This window comes from Pleurodeles waltl, chromosome 5 (genome assembly GCF_031143425.1).
Source record: "Pleurodeles waltl isolate 20211129_DDA chromosome 5, aPleWal1.hap1.20221129, whole genome shotgun sequence".
NCBI lineage: Eukaryota > Metazoa > Chordata > Amphibia > Caudata > Salamandridae > Pleurodeles > Pleurodeles waltl.
The window spans coordinates 434911443-434935171 of record NC_090444.1 but is presented as its reverse complement, the minus strand read 5'-3'; the positions used below and the strand labels follow the sequence as shown (position 1 = coordinate 434935171).

The 23729-nt window shown below is 42.5% G+C and overlaps 1 protein-coding gene across 6 annotated transcripts in view; it reads right to left on the bottom strand.

Annotated features, from left to right (window-relative positions):
• The window catches only part of EHBP1 (EH domain binding protein 1), a 1526717-nt gene that overhangs the window by 1114198 nt on the left and 388790 nt on the right, over window positions 1-23729 (bottom strand). For all 6 annotated transcript variants that reach the window (XM_069234213.1, XM_069234209.1, XM_069234211.1 and 3 more), the window contains exon 5: window positions 19443-19624. In XM_069234213.1, coding sequence (XP_069090314.1) covers window positions 19443-19624 — 182 coding nt within the window. The remainder of the gene's footprint in view (window positions 1-19442; window positions 19625-23729) is intronic.

Below are 23729 nucleotides of genomic sequence, written 5' to 3'. Positions count from 1 at the left end.
GAGAAAATGAAGACGAGGACAGGAAATAACGTGAAGGCGACATACTAGCCAACCCAAAGCAGGTAAATCAGAGCGACATTGGAGTAAGCTAATGGTAAGTTCAGGTAAGTAACGGACTATTTCCAAACCCCTTTTAAGGTTTTTTTCTGTTAACAAAAGATTTTGTAAGCATGTGCGAAAGTGCGCGTGCAAGCGAAACCTAAAGAAAAGAAAATATAAAGCGGGGACAGTGTAGACCGAGGAAAGTGATGCACTACTATGTAGTGTTTAAAGGCAAATGAAATCATAAATTCCCCACATCAGCAGCTGAAGGATACAGATCTTTCAATCAGAAAAAAAGGAGGAAAGAACAACTGCTGAGGCAGGACAAACACAAGAATAGTGAGGCAAGCCATCGAATAAGAAGCAAGTTACTGAGAGACAACAATGCCATTCAATTATGAGCAAGGGGCTGGTCCAAAGTCCACGTTAGACATATTGTATTGTATTTTAGACAATAGACCTTCACTAACAGACAAGGAAAGCTTTTTGTAGGTGAGACCTAGAAATGAGTAGAACTAGGAGGAATAGTTGTCTATCAGGTGTCTCCATGGAATGCGGCAGCAGGGGACCAGAAAGGTGGGGTGAAGGTCCCCCAGGAAGGGCAGGTATGATGACGAGTCACAAGATCCTTTTCATAAGGATTTATTTAGTTGAAGACGCAAGATGAAATACACGAAGAAGGGGCACAGAGCACAAGCGTAGCATAAGAGGGAGAGACACCAACGAATGTCGGAAACCTCATCATCATACATACTGGATGTGGGTAGCTGAGGTTGGTCAGAAGAAAGGGCGAGTGATGGGGTACTACATTACAACATGACTAACAAATTGTGTTTTGGTTTCAGTACAGGTCATCAGAAAGGAACCCACAGAGTCATGTCTGGTTCACATACCCCGGGCAGAAAAGAGGGTATATGTCCAGGGCGGTCAACTTGAAAATATAGGTGGACTGCAACATGGAAACACAAGTAAGATTTGGTGGGGCCTCTGTGACTTTGGCACTGGAAAGGTTTAGTGTAGCCTCTCAGAGAAGTACGGGCTGGACTGGTGGGATGCTTGCATATTTGATGATAAGATGTCTGGTACGAGTGCGGTACAGATAGCTAGTGATGGGGTGGTACATGAACTTGTGTTGGATTACAAACAGAATGAATTGGAAGAACTAGAGTTGGGTTGAATGGCTGGGTAGGGATGCAAGGCATTTGAAGACAAAGGTGGATCACAGTAATGGGGTATCTACTAGTGTGTTGCAGGACCTGGTGCATGGGAAGGCAGAGGAGAGGCCCTAAGGGAAGGTTGAGGACAATAGAAGGGTGGCACGCTTCAGGATGGACACTGACGCTGAGGCCAGATAACAGGGAGATAGTGGCAGAGCAACCGTGGATGGTTTCTATAGGAGGGGGAGGCCTCATGTGAAGGGGCTCAGGTGTGGTTATGAAAATACATACTTTAGGGATAAAGTGATCAGGATGGTCCCAGAAAAGAATGTAAAGGGGGAAAAAGGGAGGGGGAAAGTCACAGAAAGGGGGAATCAGGTTAAAAAAAAGGGGAGGTGGAAGTAAAAGAGAATGGCGGTAAAGCACAGATGGCAGAGTCTGAAAAGGACAAAGGTACAGAAGAATCTGAGGACAATAAGAAAAAAGAAAGAAAGTAACTAAAGGTTAAAAGTTGGCTTACATGGGGATAACAAAGCCTTTGGGGGCATATCTGATAGGCTCTACCAAGGGAAGGTCCATGAAAGGGTCGTACCGGGAAGTTTTTTAACTTCTATACAGAGAGGTGAGGATGAAGGAAGGTTTGAAACAAAAGGAATACGAATTAGTGAAGCAGCAGAAGGTGCCGGTGACAATTGAGAATTGGACTGCTGCATTTTTGCTTTAAGCCAGTGTCTATTGCGAAAAGTTTCGGGATAGATGTGTGGCACTTTTTAAATACATGGACATCATACAGAAAGCAGACATAACCTTTGGGACCTATGTATGTGTAAGGTATGATGAGGAATTTACAGCAAGACTAGCATAGGATGCTGAAAAGAAATAGGAGGGAGCGTGCGGGGTGGATAATTATTTGTGACAGCAAACACTGGGAACAGTGAGACCGGCACCCGCAGTCGTTAGGGACAGTGGGTTGCCAGCAGTGAGCCAGCCCTTTCAGGTGCGTCCCTTCCAGGGAGGGTTGGAGGCAACACCATGAGGATGGAGGTGGGGGCTAGACATTTAACGAAGTATTTTGTAACTAGGAAAATTTAGACGTGAGTGCTCAAAATGTGCTGCATGACACCCAGTTATCTATAAGCCAGGATAAGCTGAGGAAAAGCTCAGAGGAAAGGCGGTCAGAGGGACAGCGAGGTGGACACAAAGGGGCACAAGGGCCTGCAGGGAAAGGCTCTTACTCCAGTTAAGGCACACAGAGTAGAATTTTGTCTTAAGTGGTACAAGAAACAAGAGGCTGCTAATCTGATTTTAGAGTGGATTAAAAATTGAAACGCTGAGAAACAGAGAGGCTGAGTGAAGAAACTCAAGTCGGTAAAAGAGCATTCACAGTTGGTATGGGACAAATTGGAAAAGGAAGTGAGGGACAGTTGGATGTCGAGTCCTTTTGAGGATTGGTCGCTCAAGAGGTTAATAGTGTCACCCATTGGAGTAGTGCCCAAAAAAGGAAAAGGGACAGTTAAGATTAATTCATCACTTGTCTTGGTAAAAAGGACAGCCTGTCAACGACTACACTGCAGAGGAGCTGACCTTGGTGTTGTACGTAATGGTGGACGTAACCATGGACATAGTGAACAGATCTAGGACAGGTGCACTGTTAGCAAAAAGTGACATAAAATCAGTATTTAGGCTGCTGCCAGTACATATGCCTGACTTTGAATTGTTAGGCATCCAGTTCAAAGGTAGATGGTACATTAACAGAGCACTACCAATGTGATGCTCTATTTCATGGACGTTATTTGAGACATTTAGCTCCTTTTTGCAGTGGCTGTTCATGTTCACCACAGAAGGTACACCAAAAAGGGAAGGATGGAATGCTTGAATTAATCTCAGCCACTGGTAATACATCTGGGTCACATCCTAATCCATGGTTATTTTGCACACCATGTCACCTCAGTTTGGACCCAGCTATATGCAAATCAATCCTGACCATGCTCCAATCAGAACAGTCCAGCCCAAACTCCCAAGTCAGAACTGGAACACAAGCTTCCCAGGACTGGTTTTTGCCACAGTTATGGGCTCATCAGCCAGGTACTAGGGACTAAGCTGAGGTGGCATAATGAGCAAAATAACAATCGATTGGGATGAAAGCATTTAATGAGTCTAGCTTTGTGCGGTCAAACCCTTCTCCAGAACTAGGTTGTGCACTTATCGGTGTCTATTACTCCTACCAGACGCTTTAGAGGGGAGCATATTAATGTCTGGAAGCACGAAATGTCTGGAAGCACGAAGCTCTTATGTTATTGGCTTGGACAGCAAATTGTGGCTGCTAGTAGTGTACATACTGCGCTTGAGCACATAAATAGTACAACTCAAAGTCTGGCACTGCCATCCATACCATCCTGTTTGAAGGAGAACAAAATGACATCCTATGTTTGTCTTGGTTGTTTTCCTTACCACGGTATATGGATCAAACCAGCACTTAAATTCTAAAGAATGCTTTATTCAAGGGGACAGGGGATATATTAAATAAGTACAGATATCTCTGTAGCATAATTTTTGCCAGCGTCAGAGGTTCAGCTAGTGACAGTGGCAGCTTTATCAATTTAGCTACATGCTGCGCTTTGTGACTATGCAGTCTCCTTTATTATAACGTTGAGCTTCCATGGTCAGGGGGAGAATCACTGATTTAACTCAGTTAATGGTTATGTCAGATAGCAAAGCAAATTAAGAACTATTTAGCGGCACACCATTGATGTTTGGCAGCCTTATGGAGAGAGTGACATGATCAGTATATAACAATATTATGAGATGTCTGGAGGTAAAATATAGCCCTCTCTCCACATGATGCTGCCTGAGTTTGGCTGCAAGCGGCTCCATCGCTATAGTGAATAAGAGAGAGGAGGACTATGACCCATAGTGCTGTTACTTCCCCTTTCGACCTAATTTGCGCTTTAGGCTCACTGTATAGGAGTAGTAACCATCTTAAACCTCAGTCTATCTTGTAATCTGAAAAGGTATGGCCATTCCAAGGAGTCAAACACTTAAGTACAGTAAAGCAAAACTGCTGCTGCTTTCAACCCTGGGCAAATAGTGTCCAAAGTTTGTGTGATGTGGATCTACCAGGTATGAAACCTTCCTGGTCTGTCTGCACTAGGTTGGGCAGTAGTGAAAGGATCCTGCTTGCAAGTATTTTCATTAGTACCTTATGGTTTGACTTATGAGGGAGACTAGCCTATGCGATGCACATTTGTCAGTAGGTTTGTCAGGTTTCAATAGTGTGATCACCACTGCTTTTCTGAGGGATTCAGGATGGTGCCCTTTCTGAAAGGATTCTTCAAATCTAGCAAGTAGTTGCAGCATAAGACTGAGCTGGTAGCCCTTCTGAGCCGGGATCCTTGTCATTTGACTGTCAGGTTAATTTTGTTCTGTGGTTATTGGTGTGTCTAGACATTCTCTGCATAATGTTCCTAACCAAACCAGCTCTATGGTGTCACAGTACTTAACTAATATCCTATTTGCCAGGACAGGCTTAGAATGTGTAGAGCTTGACACAGTGATCTCAAAACACCTCTAGTATGTTTGTGGCTTCCATGGCTCTCGATCCATCCTCTCTCTTTCCATCTGTATTGTGACTAAATTGGGACTGTAGTTTTTTAGTAATCTTGCCAGGTTTTTACTGCGTCTGTCTCTTTTGTAGGTTCTGGCTTTCGTCTTTCTGCCCTGATAGTTAAGCTCGCTCTGTGCTGCTTCCTAAAACTCATTTAATTTAGGCCTCCCTTTGGCAACTACCTCAGAATCACCACTTTCAAAATAATTACTTTATTGGGTCTTATACTCGGCTTCCAATCTCGCCAGACAAGCTCTGACATCTCTTAGAATCCCTGCTTGCTTAGAACATCCTGTCACCCTTATTACCACCTTGTAGTCTACCACAGTGTTGAAGGGCTCTTGGCTGACTGCTCATTGTTGGTGAAACACATGCATGTCTCATATCTAATTTCATCCTTGACACTGCATCTTGCAGAGCACCACAGAGAATCCTCCAAGAGAAAGCCCTGTGGGTTATCCCTTGAATATCAAGCTCGAGTAGCGTTTGAGAGAGTCCCAGGAAGGCACTACGCTCAGCTGCTCTATGTACAAATAACTTTAGTGGTAAGCCAATAATCCAATGTGAACCAGGTATTGTGGAAGCTGGAGAGACTCTGGGTATCTTGCATGCCATATTTGTATTACATAGTAATTTCCATTAATCTCCTTTATCTGTTTTGCGGCTAGTGGGTGTGGATGTCTACTTGCACTTGGACTAGCTTCACTTAAAATAAGAACTACCTTAAAGTCACCCGTACACATAACAGACCTGGGATTAGATAGTAGTGCCCTTGGACCATAGTTCTACGTAGAAATTTGGTCTAATTACATTTTGGCCATATACGATATAACTATGACTGGCTGAGTATTTATAAGACTCTGGAGTAGAATGTATGACGGTTAGTGTCCAGTAACTCTTGTAGTGGGCATATTGGGGCATCACATCTAATTAAAATAGTGATGCAGTGGTATTTTGGGCATACAAGCAATAAGAAGTGTGTTTTCGGTCAACCAATTTGACCTAGAAGCTAGACTCCGTGGGATGTATCAGATACATCTCCTGCAGGAGACAATGTCTTTTTCATGTCTATGCAAGTAGGCTAGAACCTACTGATTTTTCCACAGGTTATTTAGCCCTCCTATGATGATGTGATGAGCTTAAGTGGATGAACAGCGATGAGTAATCATGTCAAGCGTGCCTCTGCATGTTGCCTGTGTAGAAGGCCAGCTATGCTGCTCTGTGCTGTACTTTTTTAGCAGTGAGTGATGACTGCTGTTAGTTGCTGGTTCCTCCATAACGTTTGCGTACCACAAACGTCGCTTGACCCAAAAATGCCAGAAAACTCAACAGCACCCAGACCCTACCCGCATAAATCCAAACAATATTCCTTACTTTTGGAAAAGATTAATTGAGTGGCTATACAACAATAATGTTTTCCTCCCTTGTTGAGCCCAGTGAGGGACCATGTCCCAGTATTGTTGGACAGAGAAGTACTCCCTTATTTAAGGGTCTCAGAGTGAGGCAGACGCCCAAATCTAGAGGTGAGCTGGTGGTTGAGGTAGATATTTGTTAGAGTGTCCATTTTCCACCTTGTGTTCACCAGTGATTTGAAGGTAGTGGCTAAAACAATAGCTAGTTTAACTACATCATATGTTCAGAGTCCCGGATGTCACAGCTGTTGTGGTGCCCTTGTGACGCACTCATTGTGGCACCCTGGACCCATATCTATCCTGTGGTGGATAATGGACCCATAACTACCCTCTGCTGTCAGGGTGTACTGCTGCGACAGTTGTGCCCATAACGTTGCTAGCATATAGACACACTGTTATTGATATGGACGCTCTTTATTGTGGTATGCTGTTAGAGATCTCGACGCTATTGGTAAACAGGACAATAGGTGCTCGTTAATATGGTAGGCTGTGTGCGATATGGACACTATGGTAAAACAGCAGAATAGGTGCGAAGTAAGCACTTGTCTTATGTGCATGTTGAAACATATACTTTACTAAAGACTTGTCATAACACATATCAGGATTGTTCATAGGAAGTATTAAAGCCCATCTTGTTCTTAGGAAACCAGGAGCATAGTCATTCTTTACTAATCAGCTGTTTTGCAGAGCACAGTCAAAAACACAGCAAAATCCAGCAAGATGACAGAGGCCCGTGGCCGCTGCCATATATAGAAGCCCCACCCAATGCCAACTGCTAGTGACTGCTGATCCCTCTGCTAGCGGTCAGATGCTGGAGGTCTCTCGAACAAGTACCAGTGATACGGGGATCGTTGAATCACTGTACAAGAGACTTGCTCTTAATGTAAGGCTGTCTGAACATTTACTTGCATGCTCCACTGGTGTCTCAATCAATACGCATGTGACATTTTTAATGCTGCAATGGTGGACTAAGTAGCAAGACGCTATGCATTCATATGCAGTCAAAGAGCCAAGTGAATTTCAGTGCTTGAATTCGCAATCATAGGGTCAAGTGAATTACAATGTTTGAGTTCATCGTATCTTGACAGGAAGTCATAGACTCTTATTTGAAAGTTGCTTTAATGTTATTGCGATCTTAGTAAAGGCTGAATCTAGAACTGTGTGAAGAAAAACGACAAGACTGTGAAGTGTGCCAAGCACTTCAAAACTCATACTGCTGGAATCAGAGTAAGCCCAGAGACTTGGCCTAGCTAATAACCAAACAGTGAAAACTCTGGCAGTGTACGAATACTCCTTCCTTGTTCCACAGGTAAGAGACAAAGGAAGTCTTCCATCTAATGCCTTTTTTGTAATATTGGTGCAAAGTGTAAGCAGACGTCAATCACCTAATTTGGATCGTGTTTTGTTCCAGGTATCCCTCTCCACAGTACCTTCCCCAAAACCCTTCCCTCATCTAGCCACTGTGAATTTCTTTCGACACTTGCAGAATCGATGCTCATAACAGAATTGTGGGCTTATATAATTACATTCCTCCTGAGCAGTGCCCCCAAGACATCTTCCATAAACTGTTTGTGTAGAATGCTAACAAACATGCAGAAGGAAATGACTGCAGCACAGCAGGAAACAGATGCACTGGCTAATCAGGAGACTCACCTTGTCCCCAAATAATTGATGGGCATCAGAAGCAAATCCAGTTTCCAACCATGCAGACACCTAGCAATCCACTCACACCCTACAGTGTCTGTGACTATTCTAACGCCTGTACCCTTAACACCACTAGAGCAATTTACAGGGGATTAGTCCAAACGTTGCTCACACAAGTGGAGTTGCACGTTATCGTGTGTCATACAGCCTTCCCTGATGCCCAATCAAGAAATGCCTTCCTAATCTCTTATCTCAGTGGCGACACTGTCATGTGGGCAGTCCCCTTAGTGAATACAGACAACAAACTTTTATACAAATGAAGAAACTTTAAGGAAGACTTTGACATTTTTTTTGATAGGTGGACCATCACCGGGTCAGCAGACCGTGAACTGCTGGAGCTTAAACCGGGAAATAAAGATCTGGTACACTGTCTCAAACAATGTAATCACTTAATCTCAGAACCAAACTGGCCCGAGGAAAAAAGGGCAGCGCTATACTACCAGGGTTTGAAGCATGAAATAAAAGATCTCTTAGCACAAGTTGACCCACAACCTGACACCTGTGAAGCACTCCTAGCCCTCACCTTCCGGTTAGACCACATACTCTCAGACCACTAAGGTGATTGGAAAAGGTGGGACACACGTCCTCTTAGTCACCCAAAAGGGAACCCCATATCCTCATCAGGCACCAGCAAACCTATGGCTGTAGGAGGTATTAGAAAACCACTTACCCAGGAAGAAAAAAACCAAAGGCACAGGAGTGGTCATTGTCTGTCTTGCTGCAAAAAGTGGCACTTTATCCTAGAGTGCCCCACTCGGCCCAAGACCGCAGTTCAGAAAACAACACAAATCACCAGTATCTATGAAACCTAGTAAGCTCAAAAGTCAGACAACAGAACCCCTTGAGGAGTAACTATATAGCTCCTGATCAATCTATTGCCAATACCTCACAAATATCATCACTGCACCCAACAATCTATGCCCAGGTATCGGTGGAAGACAGTACCAATGAAGTAGTTGTAATGATAGACTCCAAGGAAACTGGGAACTTTATAGATGCCAAATATTGCTCTGGTTTTCCACAAAAGGCCCGGCCTGAATTGGTATGAGCTGTGGACAGAACAATGTTATCCTCATGACTCATAGCATATCATAAAGTTACCATAGAATTAACCCTAAACCAGGCATCTGGGACACACCAAGAAATTATCAGGCTTGACATAACTGATGCTCCACAATCTGAAATCATTTTGGGAATGCTGTGGTTAATGGAGCATAACTCACAGACTGATTGGGAACAGAAAGGAGTAAATTTTGATTCAGAGTGATGTACCCAAGTATGTATTAAGCCAAGACCGCCTAAATAACCGGATAACACAACAACCCATCTGATTGCCACAGCAGTTGAACAAGACACAGAACTGCCAAAAGCAGTATGAGGCATTCTGGGATGTTTTTAATGCCAACAGAAACCTTGCCTCCTCATCAAACCTATGATTGTCAGATCAACCTCATACCAGGTTCTAAGATTCCTTGCAGACAAAGTTATGCTCTAACAGAACAGGAAAACCAGCATCTAAGGGTGTATTTAGATCAATATCTAAAAAACTGATTCATTAGATCTTCAAAATCCCCAGCTGCATCACCCTTATTTTTTGCACCAAAGAGTAACAGTGAATCATACTCATGTTTTAACTACAGAGCCTTGAACTGCATCACTATAAAGAACAGCTATCACTTGCCACTCAACCCAGTATTACTCAATTAAGTAAGAACAGCTCAAATGCACACAAAATTGGATCTTAGAGGCACATAAGACCTGGTGCACATTCAAGCTGGTGATGAGTGGGAATCAGCTTTCCGCATGAGGTATGGCTTGTTCGAATACAATGCCATGCAATTTGGCTTGTGTAATGAACCAGCGGCATTTCAATTCTTTGTGAATGGCATCCTCCATGAGTACCTAGAGAGATTTGTCGTTCAATACATTGATAACATCCTTATTTATTTCTCCTCAATGGAGGAACATGGAGATCATGTGAAAATCATTTTACTAGCCTTATGACAGAAAGGATTATATTGCAAGTTGTCCCAGTGCACTTTTCACACCACAGAAGTGAAATTCCTAGGTTTCATTCTGACATCTCAAGATATCACCATGGAGGACCTCAAAATCCAAGTAATTACTGAATGACCCTGACCCCAGAATGTGAAGGATATACACCAATTCTTAGGACTGCAAACTTTTACAGAACATTTTAAAGTACTTCTCCACCAAAGTGATCTATTTAACTGCACTACTCTGCAAGGGGGTTCTGTTTTCAATTGACCCAAGAAACTGAGCATGCATTCACCCATCTGAACAAAGCTTTTACTACAGCACTAGTCCTCAAACATCCAGACACAGAGAAACCCTTAATCGTGAAGCTGATGCATTTGATAATGCCATATGTGCTATCTTATCCTGCAGAGATCCAGCCACCATTCACTTGCATCCTGTGGCATATCTGTCTAAATAACTTCTGCCAGCAGACCACAATTATACCAATGCTGAAAAAGAACTATTAACCATACGCCTAGCACTTAAAGAATGCCAATACTACTTACTAGCTGCCAAGTTTCGTACAACTGTGTACACAGACCTTAGGAACTTAACTTACAATTCTTGCGCTGGGCCAAAGCATTAACATCTAGGCAGTTACGATGGACTTGGTTTTTGCAAAATTTGATTTCCAAATCACTTATCGTTCTGGTAGTGCCAACAATAAAGCAGATACACTATCCCAATCAGAGCGCCCACCCGAGGAGCCTCATGATCCCTCTATTATGGGAGCTCAGAAACAAATCATTGGGGTCACTGCTGTTCTTACCAATACTTTTTTCAATAAGATTCAAGAGGCCCTACCGATGTCCTAACTGATATAATGGTGCAACCAAGACAAAGACCGGTGAATGCTTGAGAACCTACCATTTCAGGGCAAACTCTGATACATTCCAGCTAAACAACTGCAACAGAATGTATGGTAGTAGTGCGATAATGAGCCATTTGCAGAACACCCAGGATGCATTAAAACATTAAAATTGATTACTTATCACTTTTAGTGGACCATTTAGCGATCCGATACAAGTACGCATGTCCAACAATCGAACCAAAACAGACTTATCAAAGAAAAAAAAGGACCTTTTCAACCACTCCCAACACATGGCTGAGTCTGGGGAGATATATCACTGGATTTCATTACAGCACTACCCAAGGATCAAGGTAAAGATACCATTCTAGCGGTTGTAGATCGCCTGTCAAAGATGACTCACTTCATTGCCTGTGCAGGTTCACCATCAGCAGCAGAAGTTACAACCCACCTATTAACTCAAGTAGTCCGCAAACATGGTTTTGCTAAATCCATTATGTCCGACCGAGGTACACAGTTTACCTCCAGAATTCAGAAAGCGTGGTGTGCTGCACTCAGTATTAAAACCTATGTATCCACCAGCTTTGACCAGGAAACAGATGATCAAACAGAAAGGGTGAACCAAGTATTAAAACAGTATTTTCGTTATTTGTAAGTGTTGCCAGGTTCTGAATGGACCTACTCTGGGAAGTTGAATTCATCTACAATAACCTTCAACATTCTGCAACTCAAATGTCTCCCTTCTATGTGAATTATGGTCATCACACACACTATCTGCCATTACTCCATCAATTATCATCTGACAACTTGCCTACAGTGGCCCACATACTAAATAGACTATCCACTATGGCTCTGCATCTTCATCGCAATGTTCTGAAAGCCAAGGCATAGTACACATGATTTGTTGACCGAAAAGTCAAGCAGGCCCGACCGATCAGCCCGGAGACCATGTCTGATTGTCTACAAAAAAAACTCTGATTTTAGACACCAATACAAGTTTCAACCCCACTATGTGGGGCCATTTACAATTGAGGAAGTAATTAATCCCATTACTTTTCGTGTACAACTATCCTGTACTATGAAAGTACCCCCCCCCATTCTTTCAGAGCTCTTTCATGAAGGTTGCAAGCACATCTGCTCATTCTTGTCCGGCGCCTCCAATTATGATGGACAAGTGCTCAGAATATGAGATGCGAGCCATCAAGGGTATCAAGCGTTGCAAAGGTTTTCTCTAGTACCCTGTGTCCTGGAAAGGGTATGGCCCGGAAGAGGACTTGTGTAAGGAAATACCTCCTTGGCATGGTTACCCCATAACTTTTTGCCTTTGCTGATGCTAAGTTTTGATTGAAAGTGTGCTGGGACCCTGCTAACCAGGCCTCAGCACCAGTGTTCTTTCCCTAAACAGTACCTTTGCCCCTAAAGTGTCTAAGCAAAACCTTAGACATTGTAAGTGCAGGGTAGCCATAAGAGTATATGGTCTGGGAGTTTGTCAAACACGAACTCCACCGTTCCATAATGGCTACACTTAAATCCTTGAAGTTTGGTATCAAACTTCTCAGCACAATAAATGCACACTGACGCCAGTGAGCAATTTATAGAGATGCCCCCTGAATACCAATCTGACTTCTAGTGTAGGCTGAACAGTTTCTGCCAGTCTGCCACACACCGGACATGTTGCTGGCCACATGGGGAGAGTGCCTTTGTCACTCTGTGGCCAGGAACAAAGCCTGTACTGGGTGGAGGTGCTTCTCACCTCCCCCTGCAGGAACTGTAACACCTGGCGGTGAGCCTCAAAGGCTCACCCCTTTTGTTACAGCGCCCCAAGGCATCCCAGCTAGTGGAGATGCCCGCCCCTCTGGCCACTGCCGCCACTTTTGGCGGCAAGGCTGGAGGAGATAATGAGAAAAACAAGGAGAAGTCACCCACCAGTCAGGACAGCCCCTAAGGTGTCCTGAGCTGAGGTGACCCCTGCCTTGAGAAATCCTCCATCTTGAGTTTGAAGGATTCCCCCAATAGGATTAGGGATGTGCCCCCTTCCCCACAGGGAGGAGGCACAAAGAGGTTGTAGCCACCCTCAGTGTCAGTAGCCTACTGCCCTCCCAGACCTAAACACACCCCTAAATTCAGTATTTAGGGGCACCCCAGAACCTAGGAAACCAGATTCCTGCAACCTGAAGAAACAAGAAGGACTGCTGACCTACAAGCCTGCAGAGAAGGAGGAAGACGACAACTGCTTTGGCCCCAGCCCTACCGGCCGGTCTCCAACTTTGAAAAACTGCAACCAGCAATGCATCCAACAGGGACCAGTGACCTCTGAAGCCTCAGAGGACTGCCCTGGACTAAAGGACCAAGAAACCCCCGTGAGCAGTGGCCCTGCTCAAAACCAGCAACTTCTTTGCAACAAAGAAGCAACTTTCAAAGACTGCACGTTTCCCGCTGGAAGTGTGAGACTTCACACACTGCACCCGACGTCCCCGGCTCGAGATCCAGAGAACAAACACCACAGTGAGGACTCCCCGGCGACTTCAGCGCAGGAGTGACCCCCCAAGCAACCCTCTGCCTAGCCCAGGTGGTGGCTGTCCCGAGAAGCCCCCCCTGTGCCTGCCTGCACCGCTAGAGTGACCCTCGGGTCCCTCCATTGTTTTCTACCTAAAACCTGACGCCTGCTTTGCACACTGCACCCGGCTGCCCCTGTGCTGCTGAGGGTGTGTTTTGTGTGACTACTTGTGTCCCACCCAGTGCTCTACAAAACCCCCCTAGTCTGCCCCCTGAGGACGCAGGTACTTACCTGCTGGCAGACTGGAACGGGAGCACCCCTGTTCTCGATAGGCGCCTATGTGTTTTGGGCACCTCTTTGACCTCTGCACCTGACCGGCCCTGAGCTGCTAGGCTGGCAATTTTGGGGTTGCCTTGAACCCCGAACGGTGGGCTGCCTATCCCCCAGAAATGGGACTTGTAAGTGTTTTACTTACCTCCCAATCTAACCTTACCTCCCACAGGAACTGTTGATATTTGCACTGTGTCCACTTTGAAAATAGTTTATTGTCATTTTTACCAAGACTGTATATGATATTGCTTTTATTCAAAGTTCCTAAAGTATCTAAGTGAAGTACTTTGCATTTAATGTGTTTACTGCAAATATTGAACCTGTGGTTCTTAAAATAATCTAAGAAAATATATTTATATATATAAAAACTTATTGGCCTGGAGTAAGTCTTTGAATGTGTGTTCCACATTTATTGCCTGTGTGTGTACAACAAATGCTTAACACTACCCTCTGATAAGCCTACTGCTCGACCACACTACCACAAAATAGAGTATTAGAATGATCTACTTTTGCCACTATCGTACCTCTAAGGGTAACCCTTGGACTCTGTGCACACTATTTCTTACTTTGAAATAGTATATACACTGAGCCAACTTCCTACAACGAGTGAGCCCCGGGACACCATACATGCACCACACCTCCAGAGGCACTTTCATGCCACTCATACAATGCCCTCTTTGTGACTGTGCAAGAGGCACTTTTGGTACGGGGTACTATCACAGATCTCAGGGCGTACTTGTGGCACCCTTATTGTGGCGCCCTGTACTCATAGCTACCCTATGCCGCATAATGGACCCATAGCTACCCTGTGGAGTGAGGGTGTTCTTCTATCACAAATGTGCCCAGAACATTGACGGGTGTGCCCAGAATGTTGCTAGCATATAGACACATTTTCAGTGATATGGACACTCTTTACTGTGGTATGCTGTTAGCGATATCAACGCTATGGTAAAACAGCACAATAGGTGATCGTTATTATCGTATGATGTTAGCAATATGGATACTATGGTAAAACAGCATACTAGGTGTGAAGTAAGCACTTGTCTTATGTGCATGTTGAAACGTACTGTACTAAAGTGGTGTCATAGCACATATCAGGGATGTCATAAGAAACGTTAAAGCCCATCTTGCACTTAAGAAACCGGGGGTATAGTCATTCTTTACTAGTCCGTTGTTTTGCAGAGCACAGCTGAGAACACGGCAAAATCCCACAAGACTATGGACAAGCGCAGCCGCTGTCATGGGTGTGGCCAATGCCATATAAAGCGGCCCCACCCAATGACAACTGCTTGCAATTGCCGATCCCTCTCCCTGCAATCGGATGCTAGAGTGTCTCCTGAACAAATACTAGGGATCACTGAATCACGGTAAGAGAGACATGATTTTAATGTAAGGCTGTTTAAACTTTTAGTTGCGTTCTCCATGTGCGAAAAGAAGTGCCTAAAAAGAAAGGAGCAGTGGAAGGACAAAAGCAATGTGTCCGTGCTCCAGAGGAGGGACAAACACGAAGAAGAAGAACGTCTATAACAGCTGACCACAAGAAGTAGGCAAATGAAAGTGACAGTGAAACCAACCAATGGTAAGCAATGGGTAGCATCTAAGGCCATTGTTAAAAAAACAATGTCTCATAAGAGACAGAGTTTGCATGGTCTTAGGCAACAGCTAAAGACAGCGTTAGTTGCACTGCTACTTTTGGTAGGGAACAATTCAAATAAAAAATCCACTCACCTGGCATTTGTTTGCTACAACAGCTTCCTCTTGCTCTGCACCCCTTCTTCTGAGAGTACATAATTGCAGCTGCCTGGAACCCTCCAACCATTCCCTCTGACTCTAAAAAAGGGTTGTCCTTGGTAAAACTCTTTAGGGCTGAACTGGACCCGACTGGGAAAGTGACTCCTTTCTTCCCTGGTCCTCCCAAAAAACACCATCTCCAAACACCTTCCTCGTGGTACTCTCTACTATATCAAAATTGGTAAAGGTGGCTACATACATTCCCAAATCTTTGAGGAAAATGATCTCCAAACAAAGACCTTGGGTTTTACATCCATCCTCTGTGAGAGCCATATCCCCTAGCTCAGGATCTACTCTCACGAGAATAGATTTTCTCCTTTCGGAGGAACACATAATTTATTTAGTACTACTGGTATTGAGTACGCCAATCCTACAACATTTCTTTCTTCTAGCTTCAGATGTTTACACATTTTAGAATCCATATATCTCAATTTGTGGCCCCTTGACTTCCATTCTCAGGCTTTCAGGTGATGGATACCATTAGCCATGAATGTCTCTCTGCCACAGGGATCTCTTAATACATTATTATTCTCTTCATCAAAACTAGATGTATCTCAAAACAGATGCTTATATAAACCATGCAGGATAAAAACTCTCTGCAGAAAATCATCAGCCTCTGTAAGGTTTTTCTTTTTTTTAATTAAATTTAACTTGCTGCAGGTGACCCATTCTTTGCGAACACATTTTTTTATCATTTTTTGTCACACAAAACACATTCTGCTTTTTTTGGAATTGAAAATATTTTCTAGATAAGGTCTGTGCTACAGTCTTCTTCCTGATTAAATATTTAGATGAGTTCAACTTATGTTGCTTACCACTTTTCTTCCTCTTCAAACCTTCCTCCTCAGAGTCAGATACATTAAAAAGCGGTTCTTTCTTTGGCTGAGTCAGAGGCTCCTCTTAACTATTTTCCTCTTGATTGGTTTGGACATAAAAGCTGACCTCACACCTTTAGATGAACATTCCCCATGAGTGAGGCAATCATGCTTCGAAGATCTTCTCTAAAGAGCGCAATGGCAGACAAACTATCCATCCTTCACTATGTATTACCACACTAAATGAGAATCAGAAATTGGCGTCTTTAACCATTTCGCAGGTGGGATTCCTCATCTGGTGCAAGACCTTTTTTGGATGTTTAGGGTAGTTTGTGTTTCATTACATTATTTTCACAAAAAATATCCATGCCAAATTAATGTGCATCCTTTCTTTACAACATCCTGGAGAGTCTCAAATTACGCAGGGTTCGACATTCTTCTGGAGGGAACCCAGAAAATAGACAAAATATAGCTAAATATTGTTTTTTTTAATGAAAAATTAAAGTGCTCTGCAAGAAGGCATTTGCTTCTCAAAATGGCACCAACTAATGGTTTGCGGTGCTAGGGTCACTATCCTCCAATCTTTCAGAAACAAGCAGAGATGTGTCAAAAAACATTTCTAAGAGCCCTTCGATTTTCCTAATTTTTGTGGTTTCAACCTACTTGCAGATTGTGGTGCAACAAAGTGATCCACAAAAGTTGTACATTTCTGAAACGTGTACAAAGTTCTAAATTCAGCAAGGAGTCACTTGTGTAGAAAACGGTGAAGGTTTTCCCAAAGAAACTGATTTGAGAATAAGTATACAAAATAGTAATTGGTGACAATTCTTTTCATCCGTATTTTTTTCACGATCACTAATTTACAAAAGCAATATACCCTTATGTCTGCTAAACCCTTCTGGTGGCACGGACATACAGTGTTTGTAATTTTTCCAAAAACACATTATACCCAGAGCCAACATATGAGCTGCAGCTTATAATACTTTTCATCATGCAGCAATTCATACGATAAAATCTAATGAATGAGAATTAGGTATTAAGTAAATCTATTTATTTCTGAAATGTACACAAGATACTGATTTTAGGATCAATGATTATTTGTAAACCTCTGTATTTGGGGTTACCCATACTATCAGGCAATTCAGAGAGCATTTTAAAAAATGTTTTCTTACTTGCACACTGGCTTACACTTGGAAGCCAAAAATGCAGAGAATTCCAATTGGTAACACAAATAAATGTTCTACTGTTCTGTCTTTTCAACATATCGCCTGATAAAAATGGTACCCCACTTGTGTGGCTGGGAGTTAAGGATAAAAGACTGCTATGTGCCAGTCACCTCCCTCTGGAACAAACCATAGTGCTGCCAAGTCAACACATTCAACTCCCTCCAGTGGAGTCTGTACCCAGGAGAAAGCAGAAATCACAGTCTTGGTGTAACTTGTCAGTGGTTAAAATCAAACATTTCACATACATTGTTCTTTTACTGCTGCCACTAGTCTATACGGGAATAAACTAAACTACCACAATGAAAAGAACGTTCACGGGTTCACAGAACGACTTTAAATATCAACGAAGCAACTCCATCAGCCTAATAATGTAAAAAGTATTTGCACTGTGAAAACACATGCCCACTTCTCACTGTCAACTGCAGAACGGGCATTAGGTACAGGAATTGAAGTAGCACTCATTTTAGTTCCAATGTGTGTATTATATTTGAATGACTATACCCAAGACAAGAAAGACGCAGGTGTAGAGGACTTGTTTATCCTTTGTCCCTAACACCATGACCTCAATTGGTCAATCACTCTTGCAAAGACTCTCCTTCTCAGGCAAGAGAATGTGGCAATAGCACAATATAAAAATACATCAATCCAGGCATTTCTGACCAACAGAAAAGCACGTTAGGAAAAGCAGATCACTGAATTCCAAGCTTAGTTTCAGTGACAGATGTGTTCTACTCTGGAGAGGGGAATCTGGAACCTGCCAAATGTAATTTACCATTCATTTACAATTTTAGTTATACGGGTAAGGGAGGATTAGAAAATTTCAAAACATTAGTATGGACTTCATGAACTATGAGACACAATGTAAAAGATGAGAGGTTCAATGAACCAAATGACTTCAGAAGATGGCTACAAGCTTCCACCTCGCTTTAGGACACTAGCCCCCTCTCATTGTGACTGCCCACAATATAAAGAGACAGGCAGACACATACATAAGCACACGCTACATTGCTATCCCCAAACAGGATATTTACAAACCACCGAAAGAAACATGAGCATTAAGGTACACTGGTTTTGTGAAATGGTGCAAAATCTACCCCACTTTCAGACACCACTCTAGTGCGACCAACCACAGAACATAAACTCTCCGAACATTCCAACTCGTCCAAGACAAAAGGTAATAAAGTCGACTTAAGAGGGGAATTCCCACCAATCACAGATGACAACTACAACTGACACCCACCAACACCTCAAAAGGCAAAGTAATTGACAAATATTGTGCTATACAATAACAGTGTAACTTATCTGTAGAGAAGGCAGGGATCCACAGATAAAGGAAAGAAAGGTGACAGTACAGGTGTAGATTTTCACTGTAAATATTTTACTTTGTCAAAATGTCCACATTCATCAGTGACTCTGAAGAAACAATTATATGAATAAAACAGAAAGTGACGCGTCCACATTTGACGAATACACAATACTGTAAAATTGGTAGGACAATAAAATTAAAATGTTCTGTTCCTAAAAGTTTACAGAGCTACGGTACTCAATGTTGCACTATATTCCGTAAAAATTACACAATACTTTCTCAAACTACTTTACAGTTTCATCATGCGAAATGCTTTTTTCACACTTTTAACTCTATGACTATTACGTACATGTGATACTACACACATAAGAAGAGCACTGAAGTGGGTGACTGGCGTGAGCTAGAATAATTCTAGTACTTCACTCGAAACAAATACATTACATTCAAAACAAAAGGAGAATGGAGTACCAGACAGATCAAGGAATTCGCTTGTTCTAGAAGACACAAAGAACGTAATGCAGAGGCAATTGAGGTTACTTTTAAGTGGTTATTTTAATTGTCCTCTTCACAATGCGAAGAACTGGAGAGTTCTTTAACCAGAGTCCCTTGGACCTGAAATTTGACTAAAAGCAGGTGAGCGTCACAAAAAAAAAAAGAACAAAAAAGTACCATATTCCTTAAAAAAAACAAAATAACGTAATGAAACTTACGTGGCTTTTCCTTCCCGCAGGAAAATGCAAGACAAAGAGAACTGGAGAGTTGCAGACACAACTTTTTTAGACAAGGGCTTAAATTTTAATTTCACATCGGTCTGGGTGGGCATGGGGCTTGCGTATTGCTTCATGTTTATGCTGCTTGTGGCAAGTGCTTTCCTGCGACCAGAAGGGGATTCCTAAAATAAATAATGTACAGGAAACATTATGATAAACATGCGTTTTCCAAATAATCTTGAAGAAACGAACAATTCAATGCATACACCTACAATGCTGATTAACTGAACCATATTCACTACATGCAAGGGCATTCAATCTATGTACAATTCTGGCACAAAACCAACTACAATTATTCACAGGCTGTCAACAAAATTATGACAAAGGAAACACTCTAAAATAGCAAGGGCAAAGAAATGGGAAGAATTTGCGATTCACAAATGAAAAGCAAAACTGTAAAGGACAAAATTGGGGATGGCGATGATTCAAACTAGGATTTGCAAGCTCTGCTTTGCAAACGTATTTAGGATTCCTTATCAGGACATAGGAACGTTCAGAGCTTCATTGACCACAATGGAGTAGGACTTGGCTTATAATGGCTAAAATAAGCCTTCTGCCCAAACATTCCAATGTTTTTTTTTATGCTTCTCCCTTTTTAGTTTAGAATATTCTACCCTTAGTTGGTAGAATGTTCTAATAGCCTTATAGCCATTCGGCCTCTGGTAATACTGGTTGTTAAAGGCCTTCTCCCTCGTTACAAGGGCCACAACAGTCATAGCCCTTGGCAGTGGGCTATAAGGCTATAAAAAAGACTTGCAAAGTTCGAAAATTGCAAAAATTGTCTCAACTGGCACGTGCAAAGAAGTCAACAAGGCATCGATCTTGACCATTTTAGAAAGTGTAAATTCAAAGCTATAAAGTGTAAGGGAGGTGCTTCAAAGATTATACAGCCAATCAACACAGCCATTTTCTGTGCCTCTTGAAGTAGCACAGAGTATGGTCCTGACTCTTACTTTTCAATTTGTGAATAAATGGACTGGAAGTGTCTTTTCTGAAGGGCCTGCTATCAGAGATGTGGGTGGTATGAAACTGCAGCTCTCCTCTTCATGTACGATGCTATGGTTTGAGCATGGATGCTGTTCCAAGGTCAGACTGGAAACAGAAATCATCCCTGACAAAAAAGTTTTAAACCTGACACACATTATAGGAGTCCGCAATCAAAATGGAGCCATTTGGGCATAGTTAGGTGATAGCAGATCATCCTTTTCTTGAAAGCAGCCTTCTAGCTTTCATCCGACCAGGGAAATGCCAGAATTGCAGTCTGAACCAGACGCTGATTGCCATGAAAAGGTTGTCAGGGAACCTTCACATGTTTTACACACAAAGGAACCTAGAGAAAATCACCTCTAAACCTAAACCTTTGTGTAGGACAGGAAGGAGTCTTCATTCAATATAGCGGACTTGCCATGTAAGTTAAGGTTTTTAAAGACTGAGTAACGATCTTAGATTCCCAACAGCAGGAATGAACTCCAACAATAGGCAGTAGACATTGCAAGGCTACGCACCCCTTAACAGTACGAAAAGTACACAGACAACCCGTATGTGGATATGCATAGGAACTTGTTAATTGCAAAGTATGTTCAACATTAATTTATATAGATCAACAAATTCAAAACTGAAAGTCATAATAGGCAGTTTCCAGAACACTGCATAACATTCAAGATGGCAAATGAAACTGTGTGTTAACACTGAGGATAACAACTGCATCATAGTGAGAAACCATCTGTGGACAGTACTCAGCACCATCCAAGATGCACATCCAGGCTCATCCCCCATACCACATTCCAGGGATTACAATACCCACTGTTAGAGTAAAGGGTGAAGGACTACGCCCCCCAAAAGAAAAGCCTACAATTGGGAAGTTGTGAGTGTTATTAATCTTTAAATGCCGATAGATTAGAAGATTCAAAACATGAAGCGATAAGACTGTTACTATATTGTTACTACTATGGTCAACTACCCAAACAGCCAAAGAAGACAAGGATAACGGTGATACCATCCAATTCCATTGCTACCTTTTCTACCTAATGCAAAAAAAGAGAAAGAAAAACATGCCAGCCAACTAAACAAAGGGCTGTGAGGGTGGGAAATACAAGAAACATTAAATTGAGCAACGCTAACAAGCCACTGTTTCTGCTGCCGGGAGAAAGGGAAAAGTGGGAGACCAATTAAAGGTAGAGTCCTCATAGCTCAGACCTCTCTCCTCCAGAACCCCTGATACCCGACTTCTAGCAAACTCCCCAAACGACCCCAAAATAGCTGCTGGGGTCAGATATGAACCACAGCCAATATGGTACAATGACCAATGTCTGCGGGTAGTACAGAGTTCTTCTGCCTAAATATGCCACCCCCAATTAGTGAGCTTGCTCCAAGAGGGGAGGACTGTCCTTCTATTAACACTTAAGTGGGCAGCTATTTAAAAAAATTCTGAAGCGTATCAAAGGCAAGCTGTGGCTGCAGGCTGTTATTGGGCTAAACTCTGGAAACACTGGGACATCAAACATCTGAGAAAGGGAGAGAATGTTTTTCTTTATAAATCAGGTGGGTGTACCAAAGCCAGCCACTAATGCTGCATTCGGCTCAGAGCCTGGCCTCTTGACTTTTGTCATCTCTGGGGTGCCAAAAAGACGTTAACAAAAAAGGATGTGGCGAAAATCAAGAAAGCTTCCATCATGCAATGCAAGGAAACTTCATAGGTACGCAATTGACCAGCACTCAAACAATGCAGTTTTTTTAAATTAAGGAGGTTTCAGACTTCAAGCAGTATTTCTCCACATTGCACTTGGGTCAGCTGCCTTTTGAGGCTAAACTGGGCATTTAAAATCCAGCTCCTTCAATGATGATTGACAGTGCTTGGATGCATTTTCTGCTTTGCCTATTGGTCAAGCTTCTTCACAATACTTGACTGAAACCGATGTTTTGTACTCTGGGCGGATAGGTCAGCGAAGGAAGCTAGGAGTACAACAGACTGAGTGGTAATCTTTGCAACAGCACAGTTTCTGTCTAGAGCTTAACAGCAGAGTTTACGTATTCTCAGCTAGAATTGTTCTTGTGATACATGATGAGGTTGACACTAGAAGGCATAGGGGTGGGAGGGGAGATTGAAACTAGAAGGCAGAGTGGTCGGAGTTTGCGTAATTGTACTATTTTAACATGTTACGGTTGATATGTGACTCATCGATGTTCTCAATCTCACTTATCTAATGTTTTTCACACTGTTTCAAACTAACTCTAAATAAACTGTTTGATTGATTGGTGCAATTACGATTGTGAGGGTCTGGAAGGGGTAAAATACTACAACAGACAGAGGTTGTGTTGGGGTGCCAAAATAATTATCTATGGCAACACCTTCTGACCGAACCCCTAAAATGGGGGTCTGTATTCCACTGATGTGAAGAAAGAGAGATACTTGAAACTTCCACTGGACAGTAAACCTACCCTGAAGTGCAAACCGATGAGCTGACTTTGCATGCTGTTGTTGACATCTAAGGATGCTTTGTCGCATTAGCCCGTGTCTGATTCGTGGGGTTTATAAAATGACTGCTGATGTAGGTGTGGAGACAAGAATAACTAACTATGCACCTGTTGTATAATACAAGACACAACAGTGTCTTGTCTCAAGTTCATAAACTGGCTATCTATGTTGATCAGTGTACACATTAAGTTAATATACGTGAGACACTAAGTTGTGTTATCAGCCAAGTACATCTTTTGAGTTGGAAACCTGAAAGCCCAATCATCTTGGGAGAATACATCAATCTACCTATGAACAGTTACTAGGAGTTCCTTGTTTTAGTAATAGCGTGAAAAAGGTGGAGGTAGAGCCTTCCACGTTACCTCTCCATCATGGAACAGGGTCTCTACTTCTGTATCATAAGAACCTGAATAGTTCTGATTAACACAACTAAGTAAGATTGAGCTCTTTGCAACCTCAGGAACATGTTCATAGTTTTACTTTTGAGGTGCCAAAAAAACCTTGGTAGTAAAACTATTTATAAATAGCAAAAAAGAAAAAAACAAGGATTGGCCATGACCCACGAGAGGCCTGCTCTGCAGTTGTATGTAGCTCTGTATCGTGCATGTGAAGGCCATGTTGCCTATCTCCTAGTGTCTGCAATTTTACAGACACATACTTGAGATCGCACAAATAGCAAACAATATTTACGTCATCATTTGCTTATGCCAATCACGGTTTAATTTTTAAAGAAAGTTTCACAATGTGAGCAT